General features: G+C 42.3%; 2 protein-coding genes across 3 annotated transcripts in view; one reads left to right on the top strand and one right to left on the bottom strand.

Annotated features, from left to right (window-relative positions):
* LOC138743355 (RUN and FYVE domain-containing protein 1-like) overlaps positions 1–13,527 on the top strand; it is a 98,941-nt gene that overhangs the window by 6,312 nt on the left and 79,102 nt on the right. For both annotated transcript variants that reach the window (XM_069898585.1, XM_069898584.1), the window contains exon 2: positions 1,642–1,908. In XM_069898585.1, coding sequence (XP_069754686.1) covers positions 1,878–1,908 — 31 coding nt within the window. In that variant the 5' untranslated portion in view covers positions 1,642–1,877. The remainder of the gene's footprint in view (positions 1–1,641; positions 1,909–13,527) is intronic.
* Positions 2,197–6,513, bottom strand: LOC138742862 (proheparin-binding EGF-like growth factor). The gene is made up of 6 exons (XM_069897779.1): positions 6,189–6,513; positions 5,701–5,877; positions 5,311–5,497; positions 4,306–4,461; positions 3,997–4,085; positions 2,197–2,653 (listed from the first exon to the last, which is right to left on the bottom strand). Exons 1-5 carry the CDS (start codon positions 6,229–6,231, stop codon positions 4,010–4,012), a joined length of 639 nt encoding a protein of 212 aa, XP_069753880.1. The 5' UTR covers positions 6,232–6,513; the 3' UTR covers positions 2,197–2,653; positions 3,997–4,009.

The raw sequence follows: 13,527 nt of genomic DNA, 5'->3' as shown, positions 1-13,527 counted from the left end.
CATAAACTAATTGCCCTTTGTCTTCTCCACATCACATCTTAGCCACTGTCACTAGCTCCACCCTTCCCTTTCCATCGGTCTCTGCTCATAAACCCCATCTCACTTGGATCCGTCTATCATTTGCCAGCTCCTGCCTTACCCTCTTCACTTCTTAAAACAGAGTATCACTCTTTGCAGTCTGATGCAGGGTCTCAGCACAGTAACAGGCCATTTTGGCCCATGAGACCGTGCCACCAAATTTACACCCAATTAACCTATACACCTGGTACATTTCGAACAGTGGGAGGAAACCAGAGCCCCGTGAAAAATCCATGAAGATACAGGTTGAATGTACATACTCCTTACAAAGAGCGTGGGATTCCAACCCCAGTCCCGATCACTGGCTCTGTAAAAGCGTTACGCTAACCGCTACGCCAACCGTGCCTCCCCAAATGTTAACCAACCCTTTGCCTCCATAGTTGCTCCTTGATTTCTTCCAATGGCTCATTTTTGCTCCAGATTCCAACATCTGCAGACTCTTGATCAATTGAGAATTTAGACCAAAAGGTCCAAACTATTATTTTGCTGTTCTTGATGTATTTTTAACTGATACTAACAAAAAATCTGATTTAGAATTAATTCAGCAATGAGGGAGCATAATAACCCCTTCAAGAATTTTGAAACACAACATTCCAAGATGACAAACCACTAAATCAGAAATAAATATGAATATATGACTAAGCTCCTGGCTTCTATGAATGAGTCTCTAGGACTTTAATTGCATTTAGCTACACGCCGCAACTTGAATACCAGAGAGTGGATAAGTGTCAATAGATTACTGAACTATGAGGAAACCAGATCAACTTAATACTGTCATCATCTGATGACTACATGATATCAGAGTGAGACCTTCCTACTTTTTCTATTTCCTAGCTCAGGAAACCAACATTTGCACTTATTCAGAGTGCGATCAAATACATAAATGCGAAAAGCCTATTTTTGCATCAAATATCCACTTATTTGGAAAATGTCAATTATTGGGCTATAATATTTTCATATATTAGCTTTTATACTGCAAAATTCCCTTTCACAGGGGGTGCTGGGAGCAAGAAGAGTACTGAAGAGGCTTCAGGCACTGAAAGTTTCCTAATTTTATCAGTGGTTCAGATCTGAGAGCTCAGGTTTGCCATTGGATCAAACAGAAGGATGTGCAGCAGTTTACAGATACTCAGTGTCTCAGAAGTGACTTTTTTTGCTTACTCTTAATGTTGGGGCACCAGGCAAAGTTAGTGATTGCTTTTAGAGCTTTAAAGCAGGCAAAAGTTTGAAGTGTTTTATGTATTGTTACATTTGGTGTATTAGTACATGACAAAGGAATTTGAATCTGATCTATTACTCACAGAACTTGACCACTCAAAGCTATTAACATGCATGGAATTTTATTTAACCTCCACTAAATAATAGACCTCAAAACATTTTATTCTTCCCAGCAAATTTGTACATCAGTTATCTTCATTTGAAACCTAAATACCAGAGAATTTATACTCCAGGATAAACAAATTGCAGCATTTATAAATGCTAACATGATTTGCATATTTTAAAATGCACATAATGGAATCTATAAATCTAATTTTCCCTTCCCCCTTTCCAATTCTATTTTAGATTTATGTCCTCCTCTCCTGAAGATGGCAAATGATATTTGTGACAATCCTGCAGACTCCACGAGCACTCTGGTATCTCATCTTCATGCCTAAGTCTAGACAGAGAGTGCTACAAGGCTATTTGAATACAGGATCCCTGGCACTGGTGCCCAATTCTATCCTCAACCACATTTGCTTTTCTAGCACCAACCTCAGCATAGGCCATGGCTGCAGTTTGCTGTACCCTCTCTGTATTTAATGAGGCCAAGAAGAAACTACTTTGGAAGAGGTAATGCACCTTGAAACTGAGATTTTTTTCTGAATTGTATGATTAATATAAGGAACAGTGCATTTATTAATTGAAGAATTGATTTTAAAATTGTCATTCTCAATGGTGCAAATATAGCAATTATATTTTTGTTATTGAAAATAACTAGTAAAATTTTCATACACGTTATTTCAATAATCTTATGATTAAATGTTATGACAAACCAATTATATTTGTGCAATTGTATTTCATAGGTCTAATTCATTTCTCAATGTATTTTTAAAAATGAAATCCAACAAGTCAGACATCTATATTTAAAAAAAATTTATTTTACACCAGTAATTTATGTTGAGCTGTTCATTTACTGTTAGGGTGGGCATTTTTCTTCAGAAACTCTTAAATATTTCTTAAGAACACATATACAAATATTAAACAGGCAGCAGCAGAAATCACATGCTTTAAATAAGTTGCAAATACCTAAATAAGTTAAAATATAAAATACTAAAATAAATATGTACTGACAGTTTAAGAACCAGATATAAATAAATTGCTTTAAATATTAACAGTATACAGTACTGTAATCAGAAAATGCAAAAGGTTGGTACATCTCTAATTTACAGTCTCCCAGCTGCTGGGAATACATATGCATCCAATGGATGTAGTCACTTTACTCATTCAATATATGAACAAATTGACTGTTTACATCACTCCTTTTCTTTCATGATTTCTTCCATCATTGAGGTAGATTTTAATAGGCATTTTGTACCTACAAAGAAAAAGTACATGTTAAATTGAATATACTAAAGAAGCTAAGTCATCATTTTATTTGATTCATTTATATACTGGCCTACATAATTTTGAGACTGTCACCTGGTCAAGGATGCAGCTGACACGACCACCAACACTAGCATGAGCCCTATGCTGCAGAATTGGTTATTTTTAAACATTAATCTTCTGTTCAGCTATGAAATCTAGTTATTAGCTTGAAAGAATATGTATTTCAACCTTTGATTATTACCCAAAACTAGAAATGATCACTTATTTTGAGGGTTTTTTTTATTACTAATACTCCAACATCTCTTGTTTAAATAATGTTTGATCTAGAAGAAGAATACCTGGGTAAATTCCTATGAAACAAATCAGATTTATATGTCTTGCTCTAACTTAAAAATGATTAAGACGTCAAAACTTGAGGGAATAAAAGAAAGCACATTAACACAACATTGCCATTTAATTAAAAATAGTGGCACCAAATTTAATTATAAATCCAAACATGTACAAGGTATTTACAAGTGCGAAAACAGGAAATACAAATCGTGCATCCAGCATGACAGCCAATGATATTGTATAAACATTTTTAAAAGGCGTGCAGTGTAATTTTTTGGGGATAGTTGGTCAGGGAACACCCTGTGGGCTAGATGATCTGCATTGCTAATTCTAACCTTTGAATGGTAAAATTATGAATTACGATCAACATGATACGTTATTCTGCACACAACTTCAAATCCATTTTGTTATTATCAAGTGTCCTCATGAGATTTCCTGTGTCTCCTGTTCTTCCTCCCTTAAAAACAGTTTGTCAAACAGCTTTCTCCACTCTTAATAATAGCTGCTTAGAGTATTGCCACTCCTAACATGGATTGCAAAGATTCTGGCTGCTACTAATTATATTTGATTGTTTCATAGAAATTTAATATTTAAGATAGATAAGGCTCATAGTAGTGTGGGTTAGGTGACTGAATTACTTTCTTTGTTCCACAGTAAGACATCACAAGCCAGAAATATTTTGTCTGCTGTGTATACTAAATACATGAGGTAGTGATATGTCAGTTCAGACAGAGAACCAAGTTTTAGAAGCAGATTTCAAGGCATTCATTTAAAGCAGACAGTAGGATTGAATTTCTATCCTCTGGCCTCCGCTTGGATCCAATATGTTTAGGATCATATGTTCAGAAGTAATTGGCAGGCTACCACACAGTATTTTTGTTTAAATCTTTGGCACAATATACTGAAGTCACAGTAGTTTGCACCACACATACTTCTGGTTTTTTTTTTTAAACTTTGTATAATTAAACAAATTTTCTTCAGACTAATTCACGAATATCTTACCATATTTTTAAAATCAATGACTGTTATTATTTCCAAGTTTAATCTTTTCTTCATTTTTTACATCATAGCTGGCAACCCGCCTATGATACCTGTCAAGAAAAGTTTATAATGCATTAACAGTAACATATTAAAAACCATACCTTCTACATCTGATAGAAAGTCCTCTTTAAGGGTAATTGAATAAGATTATAAAGAACTATTCTAATGCACATTTTTCAAATTATCAGATTTTTTTTTAACATGATCATTTCCCTTGTTTAAACAGTCAATGAGTTACAAATTTCAGAATTAAAAAAATCAACAACTCACCCAAGAACTAGAAGGACAAGGATTACAGTCAGACTAAGAGATGAAAGAACCACTGCCACAATAGCCAGAGTAGTTGTGTTATCATTTGGATCTTTTGGGTGTTCCACAGCTAAAATGAAAGTACCGCACCTTATCCCTTCATATCCTGAGAAACACCTATTGAGAAATCCAGAAGTTTATTTTTATTTTGTTTCTCAAAATCGTAAGTAATTACCCAAACAAGGCTATTGGTGCCACATGATGTTCTTGATTAAAAACATTGAAATATCTTGTGTAAATCATTAAATAGTCAAACCATCTCGAATCCTGTGTCGATGCAGTGAAAACGTTTGAGTAAATATCTGACATTGGCCCTGAAAGGCACAGAAGCATTTTATAAGGTCAATTAATTAGAGTGACCATGCCCCAATCGATTTTGTACTTTTCTAACACAAAATACGATGATCCAAGTAGATTTCTCATTTTTTTTCCTATCTCTGGCGTGAACTATCCGGGCAGCATTTGTGTTTTATTTTCCACACAAATAAGATTTGTGCATGATTTTAAAAGTGAAAAACAAAATGCCCAATCTGCAGAAACTTGCCCCGAGTTTGTGTGTATATTTCCGACGGAAAGTTTCCTCAATGCAGCTTATATCTGTTATCAAGTTGTTTTCTCATTATAGCTTGTGTAAAGATTGGGCCAAAAGTTTAACAAATGATACTTGGAAGTGTTTATTTTGTTAACACTGAAAGACTGGATCTGATGGAGTTTGGGGTCATCATCAATAGCAGTAACATCAATACAACTAAATTGGGATTGTTTAAATTTCACCTAAATTATTCCATTTCCTCGTTTGGTTGGGAACTGTGATTATATCCGCTTTGTCTAGACAGGGTCCGGCACAGGTAGGTGATGCTGTCGTGGTGTTGTTTTGCCAGATAACCCTGGACTCTGGGCGTGGAGGACACGTAATCAACATTTTATTTACAGGTTCAATAGTCAATTCGATTAAGGAACAAGTACCTGCATGCTACCTCCTTGATGTGGCGCAAATACTGGCACTCCCCGTGGATGCAAAAATCCTTGTACTTTCTGTAACAGGGATTTTTTTTACCCTTTCTCTTGCCACGTTTGTTCTTTCTTTCGCGTTTCCCTTTGCGCTTCCCCTCTTCAGTGGCAGTCGAGTTTTCCGCAGATTTATAAAAAGCCGCTAGTTTAAAATAAACAAAACATTGGTGTCTACATAATTTTCCTAAAAAAAGATGCGCACGGCTCGTGTTTCCCGGAGCTTTTAATAGGTAGTTTCGCGCTGCCCCCCCCCAACACATGAAAGCGCTTTGTCCAACTGCGAGAGCAACTCGGTGGAAACTTTCGCCGCAGTTCCTCACGCTGTGGACGCTTCGCTCACATTACCTTGCGAGGTTTCGAGCATTCGGTCAACCGGTGGGCGCTGCGCTGCCTGTGCAGTCGGTTCCTGCTCCAGCACCCCTCCCAGGATGGCCAGAGTATCCTTCTCTCCCCGCCTGCGGCTCCGGGTGACTTCACTCTCATAGCCATCGATCGCCGCTCCCACCGCAGGATTGCAAGAAACTGCGCGAAAAATAACGTGATCGGTGAAAAAGTTCACAACCACGAAGAACACGCTGAGAAGAAAAGTTAGGATCAACACGTTGGGGGGAGAGAGAGGGCGAGACACGCTCATACTTCACTTGGGGCATCGTGAAGCAATTGGACTGAAAGTGAAGGAGCCATCGAACACACTTAATCCAATGACTTTCTCAAAATAAACAGATGCTTCTTCGTCTGATAAGACGTCCTCGTTTCCCTCTGCCACACGAGGAGAGGATTTAACTTTCCCCACTTTGGGAAGCAGGCGGGAGGTTTGGGGAGAAGTCGCTTACCTGCGGCAAGAACAAGGAGCGCGGCGGCGAACGAAATCCTCATGGTTGGGCAGCGAGAACTTGAAAGTGACCCACTGTTCCTTTCCGTCGAAGTTTGTCCGCTTCCACACAAATGCCGCCCGCTTTGTTTTGATCGCGTTGCCCTCAGAAGTTGCCGAGAGAAGTCCCACTTCCCAAATGACCAGCTCTGTTCTGGCACTTTAATTTTAAATGAATTTATGACGGCAGTAAGGTGGCGGGGCAAATCCAGACAGGAGATTTGTTAAATGTCTCGAGTACTATTCATATTCCTTGTAGGCTGGCGGCGAGTTAAGAATAACTGCAGTCAGCGACCTCTGGATATATATACAGCCATCCGAACATGGATGACGCCCAGCTGACGTGCCACTTGAAGGCGCAGTACAGTGTCAAGCTTTGTTCCTGACCGGCCTACCAACAGTCTCTGCGCAGCAAATCTTTTACACTGTAAAAATTATTTGAATAAAAGCTGCTTGGTACCATAAAACCAAATCAACCCGAACAAATATTGCAATCAAAAGCACTCTTTTTTTTTGCTATGTCATAAATACAGGCAGTTTCGTAGCCAATCATTCAACCAATTTATACGAATAACACTGGCCTTCCAGACTTTGTGTAGCCCACTGCTGCGAGTGGGTGTACTGTATGCACTGAATACAGACGTAGTTGGGGACTGGCCATGTGTTGATCCTCAGTACAGCAAAGTTTGACTAGGGGTTTCCTGTGCGTTTCTGTGGTACCTGACATAAACCTGCCACAGTTTATCCAGGATTATTTTGTTAATTATAGTTCTGTTATTTGTTGATTTAGATACAACGTATCCTCTAATTTACGGTGAGAATCGGAAGGGAAATACTGGACACCATGTTTCTGAAGTCTCACTCCACTGCTGTCTTACCCATTTGAGGAAGAGAGATTTGGTTCACTGGAACAATATGTGCGAAAAAGTTTCCTTTATCCAGTATTGAAGTATCTCAAAGATTGTTCTATAGATGCATATTCCCCCCTAACCCTCCCCCACAGACTGAGCTATCTCAGTTCTCTTGGGTGAAAGAATTCCAAAGGTCCTCCATCCTCTTGTTGAAGAAGTTTTTTCTCAATTCATACCTGAATGGTCCATTTTGGGGCTATGGCCTCCAGCCAGAAGAAACATCATCCCTTTGTCTATCCCTGGAAAAAAAATGTTGCATGTTTCCTTCCTCCAAATGCTGGACAATAGAGATCAGGTCTACTTAATCTTGTTTAACAGGGCAATTCCATCCTTCTCAGGAATCAATCATTGGAATGGTGAGAGCACTCTCTGTAGCACAGGTATATCGTTCCTTCAAGAGCAAGATCTAATCTGTACCCAACATTCCATAGGCAGTCTCATCAGATCATGATATGATTGTAGCTTTTGTTTCACAATCAAGATATCTTCTGTTTCCCAATTGAGCTATCTTTATTTTGCAATAAAAAATAAAATATCATTTCTTTCCTTATATAGTTTATTTGCTTGCTCCCTTTCACCCTAGTTTTGTGTGTATGTGTGCATGGGTAGGTGGGTGGCGGTGTTTGCATCACAGCCTCGTCTCCAATCATCTTGAAACTCCTAGGTATTGGTTCATACTTCATTCCAGCAAGGCAATATGGTAGCTCAGGTGCAATAGTCACCCTTCCATGATAGAGTTCACCCACATGCATTTTCTACACCTCAGAAATTGTCTTCTGTATCAACTCAGTTATTTTTTTTATTTTTCTGGTATTGATACACGTAATCATAAGGGAGAAACAGATGATTGGGGGCAAGACAGCAATGGAGTTGTGAAGACCATTTCCCCAAAATCCATCAATGCCATACTATAGCATGCTATCCAAGACCTCATTCAAAAAGAAAGAAATTTAAATGGCAGATGGACAGATGGAAATAGAAAAGGTGAGGGAGGAGTACTAGCCTTCCTAGAATGACAAGGAATTTGCTGGTATAGTTTTTCTTCTTTTGAGCACTATATGGAGGACAGTGATTTTGATTCTCAGTGTTATGTCTTTTTCCTCTCCCTGTTATCACTCCATGACATCATGGGCTGCTGCTGGAGAAGTATCTGGATCATAGATTCTCAAGGTGGGGTGTACGCCCAGTGGGGCGTAGGAATATTTTGGGAAATAATTTAAAAGATGGTTTGAAATAAGCTCATTATGTTGGTGCGAAAGATGTGACTTGGCAACACTGTCAGTACGACACAATTGTAAAATCACTGTCCTTTTTATTTTCATAATGTGTTTTTGCTCTTCAGTGCTGTTGGTGATTTGCTAAAAAGCCCAGTGAAACAGACTGGAAATGGCAAAACTTGGAGATATAAAGTTGAAACTAACAAAATTAGTCCCTTAAATCAAAAAAAAATCTGCAGCCTCTGTCAGGGGCGACAATTGTTAAAATATGTTTGAGATGGTTGACATATTGAAGTAGTAGTTGAATATGAAATATGTGTTCCAGTGTATTCCCAGCCTTAATTGCATTGAAATACACGTGCAGTAAATGATTTAATTAAAACTTCTTTTGAATATAACTTTTTTCTGCTAATGGTAGGGTGTACGTTTTTTTTTAAATTAAAGTGGGGCCGAGGACAAAATAGGTTAAAAACCACTGATCTGGATAGAACGGTGCAAGCTGACAGCTGCTACAGACAGTTGGAGCCACTTGGTAGGAGTTAGGGAGTCAGGAATTGAATGTATCTGGAATCACAAGGCATTCTAATGGTTATGCACCTGAGTGCTCAAAGTTCAAATTTATTGTCAGAGAACATATATTAACATCATAAACACACTGACATTCTTTTTTCCTGCAGGGCAGGCAGCATTTCTACTTATCAGTAGGGCAAACTGTACTTAAGAAAAAGATACCAAGTCAAGTCAACTTTATCTATTGTTCATACCATGCTCGCACGGTAGGACGAACATATTTACATAGATATGAGTTAGGAAAGCAATTAAAACATTAAAATATTAAGGTATTAAGACATATACACTGAAAGTCCATGGTGCACTATGTACATCTGTACTGGGAGTTCAGGAGCCTGATGGCTTGGGGGGATAAAGCTGTTTCCCACTCTGCATACTTCAGTACCTCCTACCATATGGCAGAAGGGAAAACAATTTACATGCGGAATGTGTGGAGCCTTTCACAATGTTTATTGTTTTCTGCCTGCATTGAGTGTAGTAGATATCCTCCATGCTAGGAGGAAGTTCCCCAATGGTCTTTTCCACTGACTTCACTGTACTTTGATGGGTCTCTACAGGATACATACATAAAAGAGAGAAATGTAAACAGATGTAAACAATGGAAGAAATGTAGAAGTAAAGGGAAATATAGGCCAGTTAGTTTAACATCTGTGGTGGGAAAAATGCTTGAAGCTATCATTAAAGAAGAAATAGCAAGGCATTTGGAGCAAAATGGATTCATCAGGCAGATGCAACTTGAATTCAGCAAGGGCAGGCCCTGTTTGATGAACATACTGGAGTTCTTTGAGAATATAACAAGCACGGTAGATAGAGGGGAGCAGATGGATGTAGCTTACGTGGATATCCAGATTCAGAACCCATTTGTAATGGACAGGCATCATCCACCACCATCATGGTGACCCTTGCAATTGGCCCACCTAATCAGCCTGCCCAGAGTCAGCCCTGACCTTCACCAAATAGGCCCAGGTGAATCACCTCAGCTGACCCCTGCACTTGGCTTTGAGCCATTGGCCACAGCAGCCAATGGGGCCCAGCCTGTTTCAGTATTGCTTGCAGAACTATAAAGGTTCATGTGCCCCTTTGTTCTGCCTCTTTGGGCTCCTCGTGGCACGTAAGTAGCACCTTTCACACTGGGTTGGGGTGAGTCCCGAGGTTAGGTAGCAAGAGCCGTGTCCGTACCAGTCAAGGGGTGGGGGCACATAGTATCACCTTGATCCTGACTGTTGAATGTGTATGTTCATGTAATTTCCCCCCAGTCTTCCGTTGGTTCCTCCCTCATTATCCGAAATGTATATTTGCCCCTTATGTACTGTGTGTGTATGTGTGTAGAGGTTTGTCTAGCATATTGACCCTGCTGTCCCGTTTGCATCTCCGTAATAAACGTGTGCCTTGTACCTCAATTTTGGTCTGGTTCTTAACCTGTGGAACCTACATGAACCCGAACAACATTTGGTGCTGTGAGCAAGGTCCCAAGGGTTTTGGCCAAGCACAGATCAGAGAGGGATGTTTTGGAACAGGGGAAAGAAAGCCAGTTCTGGCCCCAAAAACAGAATTTCCGGGTGGGCCAATGATAGTGAGGGATTTGGAAGTCCGGCCAGCTTCAGTATGCTCATGGACTGGTCCAACCAGCTGGACCCTCGTGGGAAGGGTATGGGCCACCAGGTGCTAGCTCCTTAAGGAGTCGGGGGTTTCCCAAGGCAAGGGGCAGTCTGAGGGGTTCCTACTGGCTGCTGGTGTCACTGCTGAGATGCCAGGTGGGGATCATCAATCAGCTGGTGGAAAAGCTGCAGACCATCTCTGACCAAAAGGACAGGGAAACAGAAGCCCTGGGATGGACCTGCAGCAGACTGCAGGAGGGACTTCTTGCTGCCCAAGGCAGAGTGAATGACCTGGAGACCAGAGGCACCAAATCGCGTGCTGACTGGTGCAGCTCCAGTAGGTTCAGGCAGCCCGTCGGTCAGGCTGGCGACCTGACCCGATTAAAATTAGAGCCTTGGTCTGGTGGGGTGAATAGCCGGACACTTGGCTGGGGGATGGGGACATCTGGATGGAGAGTGATGAGGACGGGATGCCCACAGAACCAGGGTCCTGCCACAACTGTCCCATTCCCCCCATCGCTGAGCCCTCACAAGCCCGACCCGGAACCCGAGCCACCTAGTGCTGTGCGCAGGGGTTGACCCCACTAGCATCGATGGGATCCCCACTCCTGCCCTTTATGCGTTCTGGAAGGAGTTGAGTAAGGGGGGGGGCCTGGCCAGGGGAAGACAGGCGGTTGCCCCACCAGCAAGCAGAACGCTGGGGGTTCCCTCATCCCCCGTGCCACCCAACCAGCCCCCACTGTCATTCCCACTGCCCCAACCTACCCCATCTCCTCAGCCTTTAAGGCTGAGATCAGGCAGCAGCTACTGCAAGAGATGTCTGCATTCACCCTGCGTGAACAGCCAGCCAGTATTGCATGACAGACCCCCAGCAAGTGCACTCCACTGTCCTTTCCCACTCTGGTGACCTGAGGCTGCACATCCCTGTAGCAACACATTGGGGAAAGGGCGCTGGCTGGTACACGTGGACATAGAAACATAGAAGATAGGAGCAGGAGTAGGCCATTCGACCCTTCGAGCCTGCTTCGCCATTCAACGAGATCATGGCTGATCTTAAAGTTCAGTACCCCGTCCCCGCCTTCTCTCCGATACCCTTACACTGAAGAAATAGATCTAATTCCCTCTTAAATAGATTTAATGAACCTGCCTCTACTGCCCTCTGTGGCAATGAATTCCACAGATTCACCACCCTCTGGGTCAAGAAATTCCTCCTCATCTCAGTCCTAAATGGTTTGCCTATTATCCTCAAACCATGGCCCCGAGTTCTGGATTTTCCCATCATTGGAAACATCCCATCTGCATCCATTCTGTCCAGTCCTGCCAGAATTTTATATGTCTCTATGAGATCCCCTCTCAATCTTCTAAACTCCAGCGAGTACAATCCCAATTTGCACAATCTTTCCTCATAAGTCATTCCTGCCATTCCAGGTATCAGTCTGGTGAATCGCCTCTTCACTCCCTCCATTGCAAGAACATCCTTCCTTAGATAAGGTGACCAAAACTGACACGGGCGCACAGCACACTATTATCCCTGGCAACCCCGTGGGGTGAAGGGGGACACCGATGCAGATAGAGGGGCTGGGAGGCTCCCTCCTGCCTGCAAAAGAGGTCACCATCCACCTGGCCATTGGGAACCAACCCCCTGGATCCACCGTGGTCCTCATTGCACGCTCCCTTGAATGCATCTTGGGTATCAATTTATTATGGGGACAAGTCCCTCCATACCAAATGGGGCCGTTTCACCTTTGGGGTCGCACGGTTGACTGTGGTAGTCGGGGCAGCTAAGTGGGAGCCTTCCCCCCCCCCTTCCAAAGTGATGAATATGTAGCAGTACTGTGTCCCAGGAGGACACCAGGACATTACAGAGGCTGTGCAGGCTCTCCTGTGGGAGAGAGTCATCAGACCTGCAGCCTCTCTTTTCAATAGCCCTATCTGGCTGGTCTGAAAGTAAAATGGCACTTGGAGGATGACTGTAGACTACAGGCACCTAAATAAAATTGCCCTCTCCCCCTGTTGGCCACTGCTGTCCCAAACATTGTTACTTTAGTGGAAGACATAGCTTCCAGTCCAGATAAGCCCTGCTATGCAGTGGTCGACCTGACTAATGCATTCTTCTCCATTCCCCTTTCCCCTGCAATTTGCATTTACTTGGGACGCTCAACAATACACTTTCCCTTAGGGCTACCTCCACACCCCCCCACGATCTGCCATAGCCTAATTGCCCATAATCTGCAGTCAATTGACTTCTTTCCCCAAGGTGTCAATTGCCCATTATATTGATGATATCCTCATCCAGGGCCCATCTGAGTCCATTGTCTCTGAGGCTCTTTAGATGCTAATACACTTCCTGAGAGAGAGGGGGTGGTCCATTAATATGCACAAGATTCAGGGGCCCTCCTGTGGTCCTCACCAATAAAACTAGTACCCAGAGTTTCATGGATCTCTTGGGCTATTGGCGACAACATATACCCTACCTCACTATGATTCTGATACCACTCCACAGTGTCTCACGAAAGAAAGCCACTTTCCAATGGGATCCCGAACAACAGGCTGCTTTCGATACAGCCAAGCCAAATAAGCAATGCCCCTCACTCCCAGGCAGGCAGGTGTTCCTTTTGAAATGCAAGTTTCAGCGAAGGCGATCACGGCCAAATTGAGCCTCTGGCAGAAGCTCCAAGGTTGCCGAGTCCCATTGGACTTCTGGAGAAAATCTCTGCCTGAAGTTGCTGCGTGCTACAGCCAGTTCGAGCGCCAGTTACTTGCCTACTATCTATCCCTCCTAGCTACCTCGGGGTTACCCTCACTCTGATCAGTGTAAAACTGCTGTGCTTGATTGCCATGTTTGTCAACGGGTGAAGCCAAGGGGATTGCCAATGGGGCTGCCAGGTCACATTCGCCACGGCACAGGAACAGGTCGCGTAAGGCAGATTGACAATATCGGACCGCTCCCACGCAAAAATAAAAAGCAGTATATCCTGACAATGGTGGACACATACTCTGGTGGC

Source organism: Narcine bancroftii, chromosome 9 (genome assembly GCF_036971445.1).
Source record: "Narcine bancroftii isolate sNarBan1 chromosome 9, sNarBan1.hap1, whole genome shotgun sequence".
Lineage (NCBI taxonomy): Eukaryota > Metazoa > Chordata > Chondrichthyes > Torpediniformes > Narcinidae > Narcine > Narcine bancroftii.
This window is presented reverse-complemented; position numbering and strand designations above follow the sequence as displayed.